The 21696-nt window shown below is 55.1% G+C and overlaps 1 protein-coding gene across 1 annotated transcript; it reads right to left on the bottom strand.

The window, feature by feature from the left end:
• Positions 1-1376: 1376 nt before the first annotated feature.
• Positions 1377-17711, bottom strand: TMC4 (transmembrane channel like 4). The gene is given in 16 exon segments (XM_030926475.1): positions 1377-1656; positions 1748-1826; positions 2132-2287; positions 2384-2514; positions 3315-3498; positions 3867-3964; positions 4228-4354; positions 4909-5072; positions 5629-5796; positions 6693-6840; positions 10736-10857; positions 11013-11240; positions 11899-12017; positions 12020-12042; positions 14513-14744; positions 16327-17711. Coding segments are annotated over 16 exon segments (2127 nt in total). The 5' UTR covers positions 16406-17711; the 3' UTR covers positions 1377-1587.
• Between the last annotated feature and the right edge of the window lie 3985 nt (positions 17712-21696).

Here is a 21696-nt window from a genome sequence, read left to right as displayed (position 1 = left end):
CCCACCTGATCAACATGGTGAAACCTCATCTCTACTAAAAATACAAAAATTAGCCGGGCGTGGTGGCAGGCACCTGTAGTCCCAGCTACTCAGTAGGCCAAGGCAGGAGAATCACTTGAACCCGGGAGGCAGAGCTTGCAGTGAGCCAGACAGCGCCACTGCGCTCCAGCCTTGGTGACAGAGTAAGACTCCATCTCAAAAAAAAAAATTAATGCTTCTGTTGGGTCAGAAACTGTTCCAAGAGCTTTATAAGAATGATTTAGTCTTCCAAATAAACCTATATGGTAGGTATAATCGTGATTATTGCCATTTCCCAGACGAAGGGAAGGCACAGGAAGGGCAATGCCAAGACTTGGACCCGGACAGCCTGGGCGCACACGCCGCCTCCCGTGGAAGCTGCGCTACAGGATACTGGCTCACAAGCCAAGCCCCAGCTCCTGAGCTGGATGATCAGGACCCCCCGTCCTGTCCTGCTACACCCACTATCTCAGCCCTGCAGCTGGTGGCACTGCCTCCTGCAGAGTGGACACCTCTCTCCTCTCTGCTGCATCCTGCCCAGCCTCCTAAAGATGCATGCTCCTCCTAAAGCACCTCCTGAAGCCCTTCCTGCAGCTAGTAGCCCCCCTGCCTGGTCCAGGTCTCAGCTTAAACATCACCCCCTCTCAGAGCCTTCCTGGGCCTGTCTCCCAGGTCAGCTCAGATGCCCCTTGGTGGGCCCACAGCAACCTTCCCTGCAGGGAAGCTTCCTAAAGGGAGGAACCAGGCTGCATTCACCCAGCACAAAGCTTGGCCCCCAGTGGACTTCAACAAGTGTTTTCTTGCCTGAAATGGTTTCTTAGCTAGGAAAAGGAGGGTAGTGAGCTAAGTAATGGGTCATGTGAACTCGAGAGACTGGTATGCCTTGTGCTCGTCACGCCGCACGCGGGCGACATTGTCCTTGTTCCGGACGTGCCAGCTCTTCTTGGGCAGGATATTCATGGCGTCGTAGCTGTCCAGGGACTGGCACGCCTGCCTCTTTGCACTTCCGATTGGCGAGAGGATGCCCCCCTTCCTCTTGTCCCTACTTCGACCACAGATTGGTTCCGAATTAGTTGGTACGGCCCCCTGGCCTGTAACGACAGGTGATTGGCTGAGATGTCCTTTTCACAGCGAATGTTAGGCGTTTGGCTCATGGTATCCCCTAGCAATCGCCTCTTATCACAGATCTGAACCAATCATAAGTTGGCCCGCCCCTGATGCTACCAGATGCGGCCATCGATTGGTCGACATGACCGTCAAGTCTCCTTGCGGAAGAGCGCTCCGCACCGACAAACATGCCCATACATTTGATTGGCTCCTGTCCTGCGGTAGCCCTGCCCCCACCTTCAGGACGCAGATTTCAAAGCGCGCTCAGCAACCTCGACTGTATTTATTGATACAAGAAAGATCACGCGACAGTCAGGGACGTGGCGGCGAGGGGCCCTGGAACTCTCCAGATACCAAAGCTGGAAGGGCGTGGAGTCTTCTCCAGTTCTCCTAGTTTACGGATGTTGTGACCTAGGCTTACAATGGGCCTGGGGTCTGAAAGTGGGACGTGAGCTACGGGGGTCAAAGAGCCAGTTTGGTGGAGGTAAGCGCCACAGCGCGCCGTGCCAGGAAGACTTTATTCTGCGCCTCCTGGGGCAAAGAGAGGTGGAGGTGTGACAGCCCTCTTCCCCAACCCTTTCCATGTTCCCCAGGGGCCCTCTCAGGGACCCGCCTGGCTCACCGTCTCTCTCTGACGTTTGAGCTCAGAGATGAGGCGTCCGTAGGAGTTAGCCCGAGCCACAGTGTACACCATCAGGATGCTGGAGGAGACAGGAACGGAAGCCATTCCTGACATGCTCTTCGAAGTCAGGGATGTGGACCCCTAAGCCCCTCCTCCTCCAGGCTCAAGGAGTTCAGTCTCCCAGCACCTCCGCCTTCAGATCCAGGAGTCCTAAGTCCCGCCCACCTCCTCCTTCGGACCCAGCAGTCCAGGAGCCTAGGCCTCCTCCCTCAGACTCAGTACATTGCCTGCTCCCACCCCCAAGCCTTTCCTCTCTTGGACGCAGGTGGTGGCCCCCAGATCACACGCATTCAAACCCAGACCCAGAAGTCTGGCCCACCTCACCTGGAGATCAGCAGAAGGGGCACAGCAAAAGTCTGGGTCCCCAGGAAGAAGAGGAAGCTCTGGGTGGTCTCAGGGAGGCTGGAAATAGACTCAGGGATCTGGGCCCAGATGGACGACTGCTCCCGGAATGGACCACACAGCTTAGAAGGCGGGATCCTGAAGTCAAGACAGGCTGGGCTCATGTAGAGCCAGGAGTCTGAACACTGAATGGGGGGAGAGGGAGGGAGAGAGGCGGGAACCTCTCGCACTTACAGGAAGATGCTGTAAAGCAGGGGAACGCTGGAGATGGCCAGACCCAGGAGAAGAACCAAGGGGAAAAAGAAATTCGCCGTGGAGGCCCGGAAGGTGCGGGCAGCCGGAGAGCAGGTGGAGAAGAGGGTAAGCTGGTGGGGGTAAGGCACGGAGAAAGGGGATCTGAAACACAAGAGTCTGTGCCTCTTTTTTTTTCTTTTTTTTTCTTTTTTTGAGACAGTCTTGCTCTGTCGCCCAGGCGGGAGTACAGTGGTGCTCACTGCAGCCTCCCCTCCCGGGTTCAAGCTATTCTCGTGTCTCAGCCTCCCGAGTAGCTGGGATTACAGGTGTGCACCACCACTCCCGGATAATTTGTTTCGCTGTTGTTTGTTTTCTGTTTTTGAGACGGAGTCTCGCTCTGTCGCCCAGGCTGGAGTGCAGTGGCGTGATCTAGGCTCACTGCGACCTTCACCTCCCTGGTTCAAGCAATTCCCCTGCCTCAGCCTCCCAAGTAGCTGGGATTACAGGCGCTCGTCACCAAGCCCGGCTAAATTTTTTTTGTATTTTTAGTAGAGACGGGGTTTTGCCATGTTAGCCAGGCTGGTCTCAAACTCCTGACCTCAGGTGATCAACCCGCCTCAGTCTCCCAAAGTACTGGGATTACAGGCGTGAGCCGCCGCGCCCGGCCTACCTGCCTCTCCTTTTTCCCGAACCAGGAGTCTGAGCCCCTTCCTCATCTAGGACCCCGGAGTCTAAGTCCCCGGATCCTCAGACATAGAAGTCAGAATGCCCTAGACTCCTCCTTCTCTCAGATCCAGGAGTCTGTCCTCCAATCCCCTCCTCTCTTAGGACCTAGTAATCCGGGCCCCCAGGATCTTCCTTGCCCAGGACCCAGGAGTGCGGGCCCCAATACCTCCTGCCTCAGACCCAAGAGTCCCCGCCTACCCCTTACCTTCTTCAGGTAGAAAAGCAGCAGGAACTTGACCGTGTTAAGCAGGGGCAGCAAAGGGCAGAAAAAACTCCCAACCCAGACCACCGTCTGCGCGTAGATGAGCCCCAGCACCTTGTCGGGCACCTGGAACTCCTGGGTCCCCGCCAGACGACCCAGCTCCCCAGGACAGAGGCCACAGAGGAGCCTGAAGGACGGGGCGGGGCCGGGCCCGAGTGAGGGGCGCGGCGACTTGGAGTTTCCCCGCCTCCACCGCCCTGCCCGCCAATAGGAAGCAAGTGTATTTAGGAGGGGCGGGACTTTCAAGACTCCACGTGGAGGGGGTGTGTCCAGAGGACTAGACGGGACCAGGTGTCGCGGCGGTAGGGGCGGGGCCACAGGGAAGTAACCTACTAAAACAAGGGCGGGGAGTGGGGGAGATCTGCGGACCTAGGGCAAGCAAAGGGAGCCGGCAGAGGCGGGAACAGTAAAAAGGTGCGCGTTGAATAGAACAGCGCGATGGGGCAGGGCCTGGTCCTAGAGGGGCAGGGCCACAGCGAGGGGCAGGGCTCTCACTTTCTAGGAAACTGGATGAGCAGCGCGACTGCCAAGGCAGTCAGCAGATCAAAGAGCAGAAGTTTGTACATTTCCTGGCCCAGGACAGTCTCCCAGCACTGAAGAAGGAAGAAATAGGTCAGAAAGACCTCAGGACCCGAGCACCTGGAGGCCCACGCGTCCCAGTCTCCACATCGCAAGCCTATGAGACCCTGTCAATACTTTCTCTGGGGGTCCTCGTTTTTCAAACATTCATACCCATGGGAGAGTGTTCCAGCATCCCGAGCTCCCCTCTCCGCCCAAACCAAGAGTCTGGACCCACCCAGCTCCATCTTTCCTTCAGGGACCCAGGAGTTCCAGGCAGACCCCATGCCGTTCTCACCAGAAGTTCTTTGTAATTGTAGACACAGGTTTTGCAGTCCTTAGCCTCGGAGTCGCCCCCACAAGTGATCTATTTCCAGAGAGAGAAGAGCAGGACCACCAGGGAGGCCAAGCGAAGAAACACGGTCCTGGCGGGGGGAAGGCAGAGAATGGGCCCTGATCCGGTACCCACCACGTGGCAGTCCCCTTCTCAGTGGAACGCGCTCGCATTCAACCCATCTCACAGATGAAGAAGCTGAGGCCCAGTGACAGAGTCAGGATTTTCTTTCTTTCTTTTTTTTTTTTTCTGAGACAGGGTCTCACTTGTCGTACAGACTGGAGTGCAGTGGCGCGATCTCAGCTCACTGCACCCTCTACCTCCCAGGCTCAAGCGATTCTCCTGCCTCAGCCTCCCGAGTAGCTGGGACTACAGAAGCCCCTATCGCCGGGCTAACTTTTGTATTTTTACTAGAGAGAGGGTTTCACCATGTTTGTCAGGCTGGTGTCGAACTCCTGACCTCAGCCTCGGCCTCTCAAAGTGCTGGGATTACAGGTGTGAGCCACCGCGCCTGGCCAGCGGAGTCAGGATTTGAATCCCTGGATCCTATATCAGCAGGATTTCCGTGTCTTACCTGTCAGCGCCAACATTCCTCTGACCGCCCCGACCCTCCATCATTCCCAGCCATTCCCATGAGGCTGGAACCTGAACAGGATAAAAACGATCTGGTGACTTCTAGTGTAGCCTTCCAGTGGAGCAATGAGCTTGAAAACGGGCGGCAGCACAAAGTTGACCCCAGCGATGAAGATGGACGGAAGGTAATTCACCCCAAGCTTCAGCAGTGGCAACTCCTGAACAAGGGGCGTCTCCTGGGAGAGGGAGTGGACCATGAGCAGAGGCTTGGGGTCCTGGAGGAGCCAAGCTTAAGGTCCTCCCCCAGACCTCTTCTTTGTTGTTTGTTTTTGTTTTGTTTCTTTGTTTGTTTTGAGACAGAGTCTGGCTCTGTCGCCCAGGCTGGAGTGCAGTGGTGCGATCTTGGCTCACTGCAACCTCCGCCTCCCGGGTTCAAGTGATTCTTCTGCCTCAGCCTCCTGAGTAGCTGGGATTACAGGCGTGCACCACCATGCCCGTCTAATTTTTGTATTTTTAGTAGAGACGGATTTTCGCCATGTTGGTCAGGCTGGTCTTGAACTCCTGACCTCGTGATCCCCCTACCTCAGCCTCCCAAAGTGCCGGGATTACAGGCGTGAGCTACCGCGCCCAGTCTCTTCTTCCTTTAAAACCCCGAAGTCCAGGGTCCAAACATACCCTCTCCCATACTTCCTCTGTAAGATCTCTGGCATCCCAAACTTCCATTCCCTCCCTCCACCGTTGGAAATATAGGTTCCAGGACCCCCTGGCTTCCTCTTCCAAGACCCTCCGCACCTGCAGCGCCACCATGCTCTCTGTAGCCCAGTAGACGCCATAGAAGGCTCCCCCAAGGAGTGCGATCACCAGCAGGTTGAGCAGCACCCGCACCAACCAAACCCTGGCTTCCTGGCCCAGAATCCGCACAGCAGCCTGGCGCCGCACCACTGTCTCCTCCAGCTCCACCTGAAGGCAGGAGAGATGCCCGCTTGGACTCCATTTCCCAAGGCGCTGGCCTCTGAGTTCCCCAGGCCTGGCTCTCCAGAGATCCTCCTCAACGTGAACTGATGCAGCCGTCTCCCCACCAGCTAACAACCTCTGCAGTCCCGGTTCCACCCGCTCCGGGGCGCTCTAAGAAACCACTGGCCCCTTACAGCCCCGCCCCTCCGCGGCCGGATCCAGCAACCCAAGCCCCCATCCCTGCACGGCCAGTCTCAGCACCCCTGGCCCCGCCCCTGAAGCTCCGCCCAACACCCCCAAGATCCGCCCCTGGCCAGCCCTGCCCGTCAGAGGCTCCGCCCCCAGGCGGCCCTGCGCTTAATGCCTGGCCTGAAGTTCCAGTTCATCTATATCAAGACGCCCCGCTGGCCACTCCCATCACTTAACTTTGAACCAAATTGCCTTAAAGCCCCGCCCGCTTCTTGTGCTTGCTTTTTTTGGTAGAGAGGGAGCCTCCCTATGTTGCCCAGGCTAGTCTCGAACTCCTAGACTCAAGCGATCCACCTGCCTCGGTCTCCCAAAGTGCTGGGGTTACAAGCATGAGCCACCGATCCCAGCCTTGGCGCATCCTTTTCCTACACCCTTGGATCTCGGGTAGCCCTATCGCGGCCTCCTCTCAACACTCTCATTCCCCAGGACCTGCCTTTCTTGGAGAAGGAGCTGCCTAGCGTCTCTCCGGAGGCCCCATCACCGGGTTAGGCCCTGTGCGTTATGTCAGCCCGGTCCAGTCTGGTCCCTACCCCGTTGCAGACCCCGCCCCCTAGTCGCACCTAGGCCCCATCACCGGGTTAGGCCCTGTGCGTTATCTCAGCCCAGTCCGGTCTGGTCCCTACCCCGTTGCATAACCCGCCCCCTAATCGCACCTGTAATTCGTACAAGATGATGCGCTGGCGCAGCCGCACGTGGACGTCCCCGCAGAGGCCGAAGTCCCAGGCCGAGAACACCCGGTGGCTGTAGCTGGTCAGATCCCCGGACTCCGCCAGCAGTGTCTGCTTCAGCCCGGACACCGAGCTGAGAGGGGAGACGGGATGTGAAAGGACAGCCAGGAACGGAGGTTATGGGGGGATCCCTCATATTGGGACCAATGGGGAAGACGAACCCTAAGGCCTTGGGTACTAAGGGAGCTGCCATCAGATGGGGAAAGAGTCAAAGAGGCGGAGACACCTACAGTCATTGAAGGCAAAGTCCAAGGGAGATTCAGAGACAGACCTGTGGCACAGGCACCCCACAGAGAGAGGCAGAAACCTAGGAGACAGGGACAGAGCCCCGGAGCGAAGGGGGCAGAAACCCAGAGTGAAAGGGACAGAGGCCCTGAGAAAGACAGAGATGTGGAGGAGGGACAGAGGCCCCAGAGGGAGATTTGGAGAAAGGGAGACAAAGACAGTGAGAAAGGAGAAACTAAATCTACAAAAGATGGGGGTCAAAGACCCATAAGTACAGGCACCCAGAGAAGGGGGCTGGGCGGGAAGACCCGAGAAGAAGACAGAGACCCAGAGAAGATGGCAGGTAAAGACTCCAGATAGGGGGCATGCCAGGCGCCATGGCTCACGCCTGTAATCTCAGCACTTTGGAAGGCCGAGACGGGCGGATCATGAGGTCAGGAGATCCAGACCATCCTGGCTAACACGGTGAAACCCCATCTCTACTAAAAATGAAAAAAAGAAAACTAGCCGGGCGAGGTGGCGGCGCCTGTAGTCCCAGCTACTCGGGAGTCTGAGGCAGGAGAATGGCATGAACTCGGGAGGCGGAGCTTGCAGCGAGCCGAGATCTCGCCCCTGCACTCCAGCCTGGGCAACAGAGTAAGACTCCGTCTCAAAAAAAAAAAAAAAAAAAAAAATTGAGACTTCTTCCTAGCATAACCTGCCAGGGCCTACCTGATCTGACCCCTCCCTACTTCTCAAAACTTAAATCTTTGTCTTTTTTTTTTTTTTTTTTTTTTGACACGGTCTTGCTCTGTTGTTCAGGCTGGAGTGCAGTGGTGCGATCTTGGCTCACTGCAACTTCTGCCTCCCAGGTTCAACTGATTCTCCTGCCTCAGCTTCCCAAGTAGCTGGGACCACAGGAATATGCCACCATGCTCAGCTACTTTTCATATTTTTAATAGAGATGGGGTTTCACCACGTTGGCCAGGCTGGTCTCAAACTCCTGACCTCAAGTGATCCGCCCGCCTCAGCCTCTCAAAAAGCTGAAATTACAGGCATGAGCCACCAGGACTGGCCCTGCCCCTTCTTCTCATACAGGCCTTTTATTTCTCAGAACACCTCAAACCTCTTTCCTACCACATGGCCTTTGCACTTGCAGCTCCCTCTGCCTGGAATGCTGGTGGCTTGGCTGTTCACCTGCCTGCCTCCTTCTCTTCTTTCTCTTCATCTGCAGGTCCCTTACTCCAGATAGAAAGGCTTTTACCACTCCATCTAATGAGGGTTCCTACCCATTATTCTGTATCACAGGGGTTGGCAAACAAGACTCCATGGGCCAAATCTGGGCCAACCACTGTTTTTGTAAATAAAGTTTTATTGGAACACAGCCACACCCACTCATTTATGTATTGTGTGTGACTGCTTTTGCACTACAGTGGCAGAGTTTGGTTGAGTCCCAGACTGCAAGGCCTTCAAAGACGAAAATATTTACTTCCTGGCCCTTCACAGAAAAAGTTTGCTGATTCTTGCTCTCTATCCTCACATCCCATTTGTTTTCTCTGTAGTATTGCTCCCAAACTCAAATAATTGATTTGCTTGTTTATTTTATTACTATTATTATTTTTGAGACGGAGTTTGCTCTTGTTGCCCAGGCTGGAGTGCAATGGCCAGATCTCAGCTCACTGCAACCTCCACCTCCTGAGTTCAAGCAATTTTTCTGCCTCAGCCTCCTGAGTAGCTGGGATTACAGGCATGCACCACCATGCCTGGCTAATTTTGTATTTTTAGTAGAGATGGGGTTTCTCCATGTTTGTCAGGCGGTCTCAAACTCTCAACCTCAGGTGATCCACATGCCTCGTCCTCCCAAAGTGCTGACATTACAGGCGTGAGCCACTGGGCCCAGCCTGCTTGTCTATTTAACAGTCTGTCCCACAGTGTATCTCCCCTACTAAATGGTAAGCTGTACATATGTTTGGGGACTCCCAAATGGTTCTCCATGTCCTAGTACAGTGCCTGGGCTAAGGAGACACTATACTGCAATATATGTATATTTTAAAGAGTAAAATTGAGCCAGGCACGGTGGCTCATGTCTGTAATCCCAGCACTTTTGGAGGCCGAGGCAGGCAGATCACCTGAGGTTGGGAGCTCGAGACCATCCTGACCAACATGGAGAAACCCCATCTCTACTAAAAATACAAAATTAGCCGGGTGTGGTGGCACAGGCCTGTAATCCCAGCTGCTTGGGAGGCTGAGGCAGCAGAATTGCTTGAACCCAGGAGGCGGAGGTTGTGGTGAGCTGGAGATCGCACCATTGCACTCCAGCCTGAGCAACAAGAGCGAAACTCCTTCTCAAAAAAAAAAAAAAAAAAAAAAAGAGTAAAATTGACGGGGCGTGGTGGTTCACACCTCTATCCCAGCACTTTGGGAGGCCGAGGTGGGTGGATCACTTGAAGTCAGGAGTTCGAGACCAGCCTGACCAACATGGTGAAACCCCATCTTCACTAAAAATACAAAATTAGCCAGGTATGGTGTCGCATGCCTGCAATCTCAGCTACTTGGGGGGTTGAGGCAGGAAAATGGCTTAACCCGGAAGGCAGAGGTTGCAGTGAGCTGAGATCGCACCACTGCGCTCCAGCCTGGATAACAGAGTGAGACTCCGTCTCAAAAAAAAAAAAAAAGTTGACTTTTGGCCAGGCACATTGGCTCATGCCTGTAATTCCAGCACCTTGGGAGGCTGAGATGAGCAGATCTCTTGAGTCCAGGAGTTTGAGCACAGCCTGGGCAACATAGCAAGACCCTGCCTCTATAACATTAAAAAAAAAAAAATTTAGCAGGGCATGATGGTGCGTCCCTGTGGTCCTAGCTGCTCCAGAGGCTGAGGTGGGAGGATCAGTTGAGTTCCAGAGGCCCAGACTTCAAGTGAGCTATGATTGCATCACTGCACTCTACCCGGGTGACAGAGTGAGACCCTGTCTCAAAAAATAAAACAGGGTGGGCGCGGTGGCTCACACCTGTAATCCCAGCACTTTGGGAGGCCGAGGCAGGTGTATCACCTGAAGTCAGGAGTTTGAGACCAGCCTGACCAACATGGCAAAACCCTGTCTCTACTAAAAATACAAAAAATTAGCTGGACGTGGTGGCAGGAGCCTGTAAACCCAGCTACTTGGGAGGCTGAGGCAGTAGAATCACTTGAACCTGGGAGGTGTAGGTTGCAGTGAGCCAAGATCATGCACTCCAGCCTGGGCGACAGAGTAAGACTCTGTCTGAAAAACAAACAAAAACAAATGAAAAAAAAATCCCAAAACCTTTATTTATTTTATTTTATTTAATTAATTATTTTTTTCGAGACAGAGTTTTGCTCTGTCGCCCAGGCTGGAGTGCAGTGGCCTGATCTCGGCTCACTGCAAGCTCTGCCTCCTGGGTTCACACCATTCTCCTGGCTCAGCCTCCGGAGTAGCCGGGACTACAGGCGCCCGCCACCACACTCGGCTATTTTTTGTATTTTTAGTAGAGACGGGATTTCACCGTGTTAACCAGGATGGTCTCGATCTCCTGACCTCGTGATCCGCCGGCCTGGGTCTCCCAAAGTGCTGGGATTACAGGCGTGAGCCACCGCGCCCGGCACAAAACCTTGATTTTAACTCACACAGAAGAAAGGGTTACACGACAAGACTGAGGATTCTTGGGGAGGGAGTTTCTGCCATCACCACTTGCTTCCCTACCCCAACCCGTCCCGTCACGGGGTCAGGGGTGCAGGTGCCACTGACCGATGCAGGATGAGCAAGAGGCAGATGAGGCCAACTGCAAAGGCCCAGCACAGGTAGGTGACCACCAGGCGTGGGCGGGGCGGGTAGAAGCCATAGAAGAGAGGGGACCATTCCAAGTAACCCTGTGGGGGAAGGCGGCGCGGGGGCGACTGTGGGAGGAGGCGGGGCTCCTGGAGCTGCACAGTCAGGGTCTGGGGTCAGGGTTTGATGTTCGTGTCATTGAAGGCACTGGGCGCACAGGTGGGCTGGGGACACTCCCAGGGCCCCAGGCACCTACTTCTAATGAGAGCAAGTTGAAGAGCTGCGTGGCAAAGGTGACCAGGCCCTGGGAGTGGGGGTTATAGGAGCCGCAGGACGAGGAGGTGTTGGAGCCGGGAGGGCCTGGGGGAGCGCCTCCCAGCCAGGTGGGCAGCAGCGTCATGCAGGCCATAAGCACAGAGGCCAGCACGTTGAGGAGGAGCAGGAAGCGCAGCAGGGAGAAGTAGGACTCTGTGCCGGCGCCAAACTGGCCTGCAGGGGGCAGCAGAGAGAGGCTCAGGTTCCTTCCCGGGAGCAGGACCAGCTCCTCCCATCCCGGCACTAGGGGCCCAGCCGTGCCTTGCTTTCTTTCTATTTATTATTATTGTTATTATTATTATTATTATTATTATTATTATTATTATTATTATTATTATTATATTTGAGACGGAGGCTCTCTCTGCCGCCCAGGCGGGAGTGCAGTGGCGCGATCTCGGCTCACTGCAACCTTCGCTCCTGGGTTCAAGCAATTCACCTATCTCAGCCTCCCGAGTAGCTGGGATTACAGGCAGGCGCCACCATGCTCAGTTAGTTTTTGTATTTTTAGTAGAGACGGGGTTTCACCATATTGGTCAGGCTGGTCTCGAACTCCTGATCTCAGGTGATCCACCCACCTCGGTCTCCCAAACTGTTGGGATTACAGGCGTGAGCCACCGCGCCCGGCCCAGCCGTGCCTTTCTCAGACCCAAGAGTCCAGGCCCCCAGCCCCTTCTCCCTCAGACCCAGATCCCAGTCCCTTCTCCCTCAGATCTGGGAGTCCAGACCCCAGCCCCTCCTCCCTCAGACCCCAAAATCCAGGCCCAAGCCCCTCCTCCCTCACACCCAGGAGTCCAGGCCCTGCCCCCAGGACATCACCCGAACCCCACCGCATCCCCGATCCTCTTCAGTGTCCATGACCAGGGCTGCAGGCTTCGCAAACCTTCCTTTGTTTTCTCCTTGGACCTCCGAAGTAGCCGCGCCCATTGGTCCCTCCTAGTTCCAGAGGGACCTGGTCCCTGGCATTTCTTTGCCTGGGAGGGAAACAGGCAGAAAATGAGGGGTTTTGCAGCCCCAGACCGGGAACCATCTGAATGTAGAAACAACCCAAAAGTAGAACGGAGAAGTAAATTGTGGCCTATACATAAGATAGAATACTCTGTGGCAATAGAAAAGAAACCAATTGGGTGCAGTGGCTCACGCCTGTAATCCCAGCACTTTGGGAGGCCAAGGTGGGTGGATCATCTGAGGTCAGGGGTTCGAGACTAGCCTGACCAACATGGTGAAATCCTGCCTTTACTAAAAGTACAAAAAAAAAAAAAAAAAAATTAGCTGGGCCTGGTGGTGGGCGCCTGTAATCCCAGCTACTCGGGAGGCTGAGGCAGGAGAATCGCTTGAACCTGGGAGACAGAGGTTGCAGTGAGCTGAGATGGCACCATTGGACTCCAGCCTGGGTGACAGAGTGAGATTCCTTCTCAGAAAAAAAGAAAGAAAGAAGGAAACCTAATGCTAGGCAGAAGAAAACAGCACAGAAGACTGAAGACTGCATGATTCTATTTGTACAAAGTTGCAGAGCACAGAGCTGGCAAAGCTATACAGAAAAGCGGGAGGCTGGAGTGGGAGAATCGCTTGAGCCCAGGTGTCGGAGGCTGCAGTGAGCTGAGATCACACCACTGCACTCCAGCCTGGGCATCACAGCGAGACTCTGTCTCAAAACAACAACAAAAAAAAAAAGGTTGGGGTAGAAGGTTATCATCTCCTTGTGAGGAGAAAGGGGGTGTCAGGGGAGGGATGCACAGGGTGCTGTCATGCTGTGTCGCTTGCCCTAGCTGGAGTTTATCTGGGCTCTCACTTTATAAATACAATCGTCCCTCAGTATCCATGGGGGTTGGTTCAAGGACTCCCCAAGGATACCAAAATCTGTAGATGCCCAAATTCCGTATATACAATGGCATAGTATTTGCATACAGGCTACACATATCCTCCTGTGGTTTTTTAAATTTTATTTTATTTTTTATCTGATTTTTCAGAGACAGCGTCTCGTTTTGTTGTCCAGGCTGGAGTGCAGTGGTGCAATCATAGCTCAATGCAGCCTCAAATTTCCAGGCTCCAGCAATTCTCCCGCCTCAGTCTCCCAAAGTGCTGGGGCTACAGGTGTGGGCCACTACACCCAGCCCTCCAATGCACTTTAAATCACCTCTAGATTACTTACAATACCTCATGCAAGGTAAATGTTATATAGATAGCTGTTCTTTTAATTTGTATTTTTTTGTCATATTGTTACTTTATTACTTTTTTTTTTTTTTTGAGACGGAATCTTGCTCCGTCACCCAGGCTGGAGTGCAGTGGCGCAATCTTGGCTCACTGCAAGCTCCGCCTCCCGGGTTCACGCCATTCTCCTGCCTCAGCCTCCCGAGTAGCTGGGACTACAGGTGCCTGCCACCATGCCCGGCTACCTTTTTTGTAGTTTTTAGGAGAGACGGGGTTTCACCGTGTTAGCCAGGATGGTCTCGACTCCTGACTTTGTGATCTGCCCATCTCGGCCTCCCAAAGTGCTGGGATTACAGGCCTGAGCCACCACACCTGGCCTGATTATTACTTTTAAAAGATACAGATGGGGTCTTGATATGTTGCTCAGGCTGGAGTATAGTGGTTATATTCACAGGCACGATCCCGCCACTGATCAGCAGGGGAGTGGTGATATATTGTTGTTTTCTATTGTTTTTTCCATATATATACTATATATATATATTTATATTTGAGATGGAGTCCCGCTCTATCACCCAGGCTGGAGTGCAATGGCACAATCTCAGCTCACTGCAACCTGTATCTCCGTGGTTCAAGCAATTCTCCTGCCTCAGCCTCCCGAGTGGCTGGGATTACAGGCACATGCCACCACACCTGGCTAATTTTTGTATTTTTAGTAGAGTTGGGGTTTCGCCATGTTGGCCAGGCTGGTCTCGAACTCTTGACCTCAGGTGATCCACTCGCCTCAGCCTCCCAAAGTGTTGGGATTACGGGTGTGAGCCACTGCGCCGGGCCCACAATCATTTTTGAAGGAGGGCACCTGCATTTTCATTGTTCACCGGGCCCTGCGAATTATACCGTGAGAATTGGAAAAGAAAGAAGTTAAAGAGAGGGAGGCTTTGAAGAGGAGGCAAAGATGAAGGAAGGCATAAAGCAGAGAGAAATAAATATTAACAGATTTTGGACACACACAGAGAAAAACTGAGAGGCAGAGACAGGATTGGAGGAGACCAACGAGACGGCGAATCCCAGAGACAGAGAAGAGATCCCAGAGCCACAGAAAGGCAGCACTCACCTGGAGTCCGAAGGAGAGACAAAGACAGGGGAAAAAAGAAACCAAGAGGCAGCTCTGAGCGAGGCAGAGAGAGGCCCCAGAAGCCAGGAGTGGCAGAGGACAGAGGGAGGAGACCGAGTCCAAGGTATGGGAGAAGGGCCCGGTCCAGGCTGTGCGGGTCCCAACCGGAGGTGGGGCCTCACCTGTGTTCCCGTCTGGCCTGCATGGGCCAGGGCAGTTCCCGGGAAGGGTGAGGGTCCTGCAGCTCCGTCTGGGTGACTTCTGTGAAGGCCTTTCTGCTCCTTTCTCCAGCCTCCTCCTCCTCCTCCGGCACCCCCCAAGGCAGCACCCCAGGGCCTCTGTACCAAAGGGTGGCAGCACTGGGCAGCTCGTTCAGCACAGAGGACAGCGATGGGCCTGGGGAGGGGCAGGAGTCTGGGAAGACCCAGGAGTCTGGGCCCAAATTCCTCCTCCCTCGACCAGGAAACCAGGCCTCAGTCCCCTCTTCCCTCAGACCCAGGAGTCTAGGCCCCCAGTCCCTCCTCCCTCAGACCCAGGAGTCCAGGCCCCCAGTCCCTCCTCCCTTAGACCCAGAGGTCCAGGCCCCCAGTCCCTCCTCTCTCAGACCCAGAGGTCCAGGCCCCTCCCCCCCTCCCTCAGACCCAGGAGTCCAGACCCCCAGTCCCTCCTCCCTCAGACCCAGGAGTCCAGACCCCCAGCCCCTCCTCCCTCAGACCCAGGAGTCCAGACCCCCAGTCCCTCCTCCCTCAGACCCAGGAGTCCAGGCTCCAGCCCCTCCTCCCTCAGACCCAGGAGTCTAGGCACCCAGCTCCTCCTCCCTCAGACCCGGGAGTCCAGACCCCCAGCCCCTCCTCCCTCGGACCCGGGAGTCCAGGCCCCAGCCCCTCCTCCCTCAGACCCAGGAGTCCAGGCCCCCTCCCCCCGCTCCCTCGAACCCAGGAGTCCAGGCCCCCAGTCCCTCCTCCCTCAGACCCAGAGGTCCAGACCCCCAGTCCCCCCTCCCTCAGACCCAGGAGTCCAGGCCCCAGCCCCTCCTCCCTCAGACCCAGGAGTCCAGACCCCAGCCCCTCCTCCCTCAGACCCGGGAGTCCAGACCCCAGCCCCTCCTCCCTCGGACCCGGGAGTCCAGGCCCCCTCCCCGCCTCCCTCGGACCCGGGAGTCCAGGCCCCAGCTCCTCCTCCCTCGGACCCGGGAGTCCAGACCCCCAGTTCCCCCCACCTCGGACCCGGGAGTCCAGACCCCAGCCCCTCCTTCCTCAGACCCGGGAGTCCAGACCCCAGCCCCCCCTCCCTCGGACCCGGGAGTCCAGGCCCCAGATCCTCCTCCCTGAGACCCAGGAGTCCAGGCCCCAGCTCCTCCTCCCTGAGACCCGGGAGTCCAGGCCCCAGCCCCTCCTCCCTCAGACCCGGGAGTCCAGACCGCCAGCCCCTCCTCCCTCAGACCCAGGAGTCCAGGCCCCCAGCCCCTCCTCCCTCAGACCCAGGAGTCCAGGCCCCCAGCCCCTCCTCCCTCAGACCCAGGAGTCCAGGCCCCCAGCCCCTCCTCCCTCAGACCAGGAAACCAGGTCCCCAGCCCCTACTCCCTCAGGCCCAGGAGTCCGGGTGCCAGTCTCTACTTTCCCTGGACCCAGGGGCCCACAGTCCTCAACTCCATCCCCAGGCGCGGACCCCTCCTACTCCAGGGCAGAGGAGTCCAGTCCTCAACTTCCTTTTCCTTCTAGCTCAGAAGTGTGGGAACCCAGCCTCTCCTATTCCCAAGACACCCAAACTCCCAGCCCTTAGCCCTCCCCTCCTTCCAGACTAGCCTGGTTCTCTAGGCTTCTCCTCCTCAGACCCCGGAGTTTCAGCCCTCAGTTCCTTTCTCCCCCATAATATCAGGAAGTGGAACCTTCTCTTTAGCCCTCAGACTCAGGAGGCCAGGCCTCCCCTTTCCTCCAGCAGGACTCCCACCTAGCCTGAAGGTCGGATGGATCTGAGCTTCTCCTGGCATCCCTACCTCCTCTGGCCTCCTGGGGGGCCAGCCACCCCCTGGAGGAGCACCAGGCTTCTGATTCCAAGGTTGGGTTTTCTTCCATGGCCCCAGGCTGGGCTGTTTCTAGTGGCCACCAGGACAAACACTGCCCCAGGTAAGGGAGGGGCCAGGGGCAGGTGTGTACCTGGCCAGTAGGTGGCCCGGAGGGAGTAAGGTACACTTCCTGTAGTTTCTCAGGGCCGCTGATGCGAAAGGTCTCCTGGGAGCTGAAGTCCCTCTGGTGCCACAGGCCTGACAGTTTGGTTCCTGGGCTGGGCAGCTGTACCTCACCCCGGGACTTCGTGGCCTAAGTCCTTCCTGCCGTTTATCACCCAGATACCTGCACAGACACAATGCCTTTGTGCAACACTTTATTGGGAAAGACTTACACATGGTGACCTGTCATAGGCCAAGGGATGAGAAGAGGGTGCCAGGAGCGTTGGGGCCCCTGAGGTGGCTCAGATGGAAGCTATGGGACGGCCGTCCCCAGGCCCACGCATATGCACCTCAGTTTCCCCTTTGTGAAATGGGAAGTTTATGCTTCCTTCCAAGTCTGCAATATCGGTGCAATGAGCTAAAAGTGGAGCGAAAGACACAAGGAAGAGGCTTCCCACTCCCAGGACCTGCCCCCAAGCTCTGACCCCACATTGTGGATGCAAAGAAAGGGAATTTGTCCAAAACCCACTGCCCAGGGCCCCCTTCCGTTTTGGGGAAGCGCAGTGCTCTCTGGATACCCAGAAGCTGGAGCAGGGGCCCACGAGACTCTTGTCTGGACAAAACTTTGATTTTGTAGGAGTGGAGGTGGTCCCTGGGCGGAGGGCAGGGAGGACACCCCCAGGTCTGCTTCAGTTGCAGGCAGAGTATTTAGCTGGGGAAAAGGAAATTCTCTCCAGGACCCTCTCCAAGGTAAGGACTCTTTCTGGGGAGGAGACAGCGGCCTGGTTCACAGAATTCCTGGGACCAGCTGGCAGAGGGAGCGTCAGGGAGCTTACTCCTCCCGGAGCTTCTCCGGGGCAAGGCTGGTGGGCTGGGATGCTGCCTTCCGCCGGCTGGGGCTGCCCCCACCCAAAGCCAGCCCCAGCCCCAGGGCTGCCAGGGCCAGGAAGTGGATACAGAAGTAGATGGAGGCCCAGTACTGAAGCGTGTCGGCCAAGGAGAGCAGCACGAAGCCCATGCACATGTAGTCATAGGTGCGCATCTTCAGGAACCACTGTACCCAGTCCCAGGCCTTCTGCCCCCTGGGCTTAGCCGCCCCCGCAAGGCTGACTCCAGCTGGCCCTCAGCAGCCAGGCACAGAGTGATGGTCAGGAAGCTCAGGTAGTAGCCCCGGTGGAGGCCGTGCCAGTAGGCGCTCAGCACCATGGTCCAGGCGCTCCTGAAGAGGAGGCTGGGAGTCAGGACCTGAGAGTCCAGGTCCCCAGTGCCCACTGACCCCAGATCCAGGAGCCCCTCCTCCCTCAGACCAGGAGTCCAGGCCCCACCCCTTCCTTCCTCAGACCCAGGAGTCCAGGCCCTTGCCCCTCCTCCCTCTGACCCAGGAGTCCAGACCCCACCTCCCTCCTCCCTCAGATCCAGGAGACCAGGCCCCAGGCCCTTCCCGCTCAGAACCATGCCCCTAGCTCGGGAAGGCGGAGGAGGCTATAGGTCTCCTTCAGGGATCCAGGAGCTCGCAGCCTCCCATACACACTCACAGTCCTATGAAGACCCTCTCCTCCTTTAAAGATTTAACATTTTATGTTCCACTGCCCTTCCTCTCCCAGGACCAACAAGTCTAATTCTTCAGCCCAATGGGTTTTTTTTTGTTTTTTTTTGAGACGGAGTCTCGCTCTGTCACCCGGTTGGAGTGCAGTGGCCCGATCTCGGCTCACTGCAAGCTCCGCCTCCCGGGTTCAAGTGATTCTCATGCCTCAGCCTCCGAAGTAGCTGGGATTACAGGCAAGCGCCACCAAACCCAGCTAATTTTTGTATTTTTTTGTTGTTGTTCAGACGGAGTCTCGCTCTGGCACCCAGGCTGGAGTGCAGTGGCGCAATCTCGGCTCACTGCAACCTCCACCTCCCGGGTTCAAGTGATTCTCCTGCCTCAGCCTCCCGAGCAGCTGGGACTACGGGTGTGTGCCACCACGCCAGGCTAATTTTTGTATTTTTGGTAAAGACGGGGTTTCACCATGTTGGCCAGGATGGTCTCGATCTCTTGACCTTGTGATCCGCCTGCCTCGGCCTCCCAAAGTGCTGGAATTACAGGCGTGAGCCACCGTGCCCGGCCATTTTTGTATTTTTAGTAGAGATGGGGTTTCACCACATTGGCCAGGATGGTCTTGATCTCCTGACCTTGTGATCCATCCGCCTCGGCCTCCCAAAGTGTGGGATTAAAGGGGTGGGCCATTGCACCCAGCCTCTTTTTTTTCTTTGTAGAGATGGAGTCTTGCTGTGTTGCCCAGGCTGGTCTCGAACTCCCGAGCTTAAGTGATCTTCTCACCTTGGCCTCCCAAAATACTGGAATTACATTGCACCTGGCCAAGTCCTGTTTTCTTGAGAAGGGAGGACCACTGGTTTTCTGGTTCTTCAAGAGTGTGGAGGCTGGGGGCAACGGCTGGCGCCTGTAATCGCAGCACTTTGGGAGGCTGAGGTGGGAGGGCTGCTTGACGCCAGGAGTTCAAGACCAGCCTGGGCAACATAGTGAAACTCCATCTCTATTAAAAAAAAAAGAGAAAAGGGCCAGGCACGGTGGCTCACACCTGTAATCCCAGCTATCTGGGAGGCCGAGGTGGGCGGATCATGATGTCAGGAGATCGAGACTATCCTGGCTAACACGATGAAACCCTCTCTCTACTAAAAATACTAAAGATTAGCTGGGCGTGGTAGTGTGTGCCTGTAATCCCAGCTACTCAGGAGGCTGAGGCAGAAGAATCACTTGCAACTGGGAGGTGGAGATTGCAGTGAGCTGAGATCGCACCACTGCACTCCAACCTGGGCGACAGAGTGAGACTCAGTCTTAAAAAAAAAAAGGTCAGGGCCGGGCGCGGTGGCTCAAGCCTGTAATCCCAGCACTTTGGGAGGCCGAGGCGGGCGGATCACAAGGTCAGGAGATCGAGACCATCCTGGCTAACATGGTGAAACCCCGTCTCAACTAAAAATACAAAAAACTAGCCGGGCGAGGTGGCGGGCGCCTGTAGTCCCAGCTACTCGGGAGGCTGAGGCAGGAGAATGGCGTGAACCCGGGAGGCGGAGCTTGCAGTGAGCTGAGATCTGGCCAGTGCACTCCAGCTTGGGTGACAGAGCGAGACTCCGTCTCAAAAAAAAAAAAAAAAAAAAAAAGGTCAGGAGTTCGATTTGCAACCAGCCTGGCCAACATGGTGAAACCCTGTCTCTACTAAGAATACAAAAATTAGCCTGACGTGGTGGCAGGCGCCTGTAATCTCTGCTACTTGGGAGCCTAAGGCAGAGGAGAATCACTTGAACCCGGGAGGCAGAGGTTGCAGTGAACTGAGATTGTGCCACTGCACACCAGCCTGGGCAACGAGAGTGAAACTCCGCCTCAAAAAAAAAAAGAAAAGAAACCAGGAGCCCCCAGCCTCCCATTCCTCTATACAGCCCAGGTCCCCTCTTCCTTCAGGAACTCAGGATTTCGGAAGCCTGTCCCCCTTCCTCCCTCAGGACCCAGGATTCGGAGTCCCAGCCTCTTCTTCCTTCAGGGATTCAAGAATATAATTCCTGCCTCCTGAAGACTCGGAAATCTCCAGCCTCGGTCGCCTCCTCTTTTGGGACCCAGAGTTTTGGTCCCCTCTCCTCATATACCCGTAAATTTAATTCCCTAACCCTTGAAGACCTACAGTCAGGCTCTCACCCCATCTTTATCAACGACAGAGAAATCGCTGTCCATCTCACTCCCCATCTGTGTATCTATCAGTGAGCTTTGCCACAGACGGTGACCTGAGGGAGGTCTTTCCTGTTGTGGTCACTGACTTGTCCCTCAGACACATCTGAGTGCTAGAAGCACAAAAGTAACCCGATGATTAAAAAAAAAAAAAAAAAAAACCTCTGGCCGGTGCAGTGGCTCACACCTGTAATCCCAGCACTTTGGAAGGCCGAGGCAGGTAGATCACCCGAGGTCAGGAGTTCAAGACCAGCCTGGCCAATATGGCAAAACCCGGTCTTTACTAAAAATACAAAGATTAGCCTGGCATGGTAGCATGTGCCTGTAATCCCAGGTACTAGGGGGGCTGAGGCAAGAGGATCGCTTGAACCCAGGAGGGGGAGGTTGCAGTGAGCCGAGATCATGCCACTTCACTTCAGATGTAAAATAAACAGAAAGGATGAATCCTGTGCATTTTAAGGTGTTTAGGAGCATCCCTGGCCTCCACCCACTACATCCCACTAGGCACCTTCCAGTTAAAACAAAATGTCTCCAGGGATTGCCACGTGTCTCCTGGGGGTGCAGCAGCAGCACAACTGCCCCCAGTTGAGAAGCACTTGTGTAAGCACTGGGGTGCTCTGGGCTTTGACCTGGCCTCAGCCCCAGAGCTTTAAGTATCATCTATATACCTGGCCAGATGCAGTGGCTCATGCTTGTAATCCCAGCACTTTGGGAGGCTGAGATGGGAGGACTGCTTGGGGCCAGGAGTTTGAGAACAGCCTGGTCAACACAGCGAGACCTCATCTCTCTATATTTTTTAAAAAGTAAAAAAAAAAAAAAAAAAAAATAATTAAAAGATTTTGGCCAGGCATGGTGATTCATGCCTGTAATCCCAGCACTTTGGGAGGTCGAGGCAGGCAGATCACTTGAGGCCAAGAGTTCGAGACTAGCCTGGCCAACACGGCGAAACCCTGCGTCTACTCTTGGCATGAGAATCACTTGAACCCAGGAGATGGAGGTTGCAGTGAGCTGAGATCACACCACTGCACTTCACCCTGGGTGACAGAGCATCAAAAAAATAATAACAATAAATAATAATAATAAAAATTTGTAAAGGTATAATTTACACCTGATGCCACTCAAGCATCCCCTTTTAAGAGTGACTTTTCCCTTAAGCGTCAGAATCACATAATTACCTATCCAATAACTTCAGCTGGAAATCTAATAGTCACCTCAAAGTCAATCAGACTTAAAACCCAAGCTCTGTTTCCTCATCCTTCTTACTCCCAAAACTTACTCCTGCTGGGTCTTCCCCTTCCACGTTTAATTTAATTTAATTGATTAATTAATTTTTGCTTTTTTACTTTTTTATTTTTTTGAGATAGAGTCTTTTCTGTTGCCCAGGCTGGAGTACAGTGGCGCAAGTCTCGGCTCACTGCAAGCTCTGCCTCCCGGGTTCATGCTGTTCTCCTGCCTCAGCCCCCCGAGTAGCTGGGACTACA

This window comes from Rhinopithecus roxellana, unplaced genomic scaffold (assembly GCF_007565055.1).
Source record: "Rhinopithecus roxellana isolate Shanxi Qingling unplaced genomic scaffold, ASM756505v1 contig3976, whole genome shotgun sequence".
Classification (NCBI taxonomy): Eukaryota; Metazoa; Chordata; class Mammalia; order Primates; family Cercopithecidae; genus Rhinopithecus; species Rhinopithecus roxellana.
The sequence above is the reverse complement of the archived record's forward strand: the minus strand, read 5'-3'. Positions and strand labels throughout refer to the sequence as shown.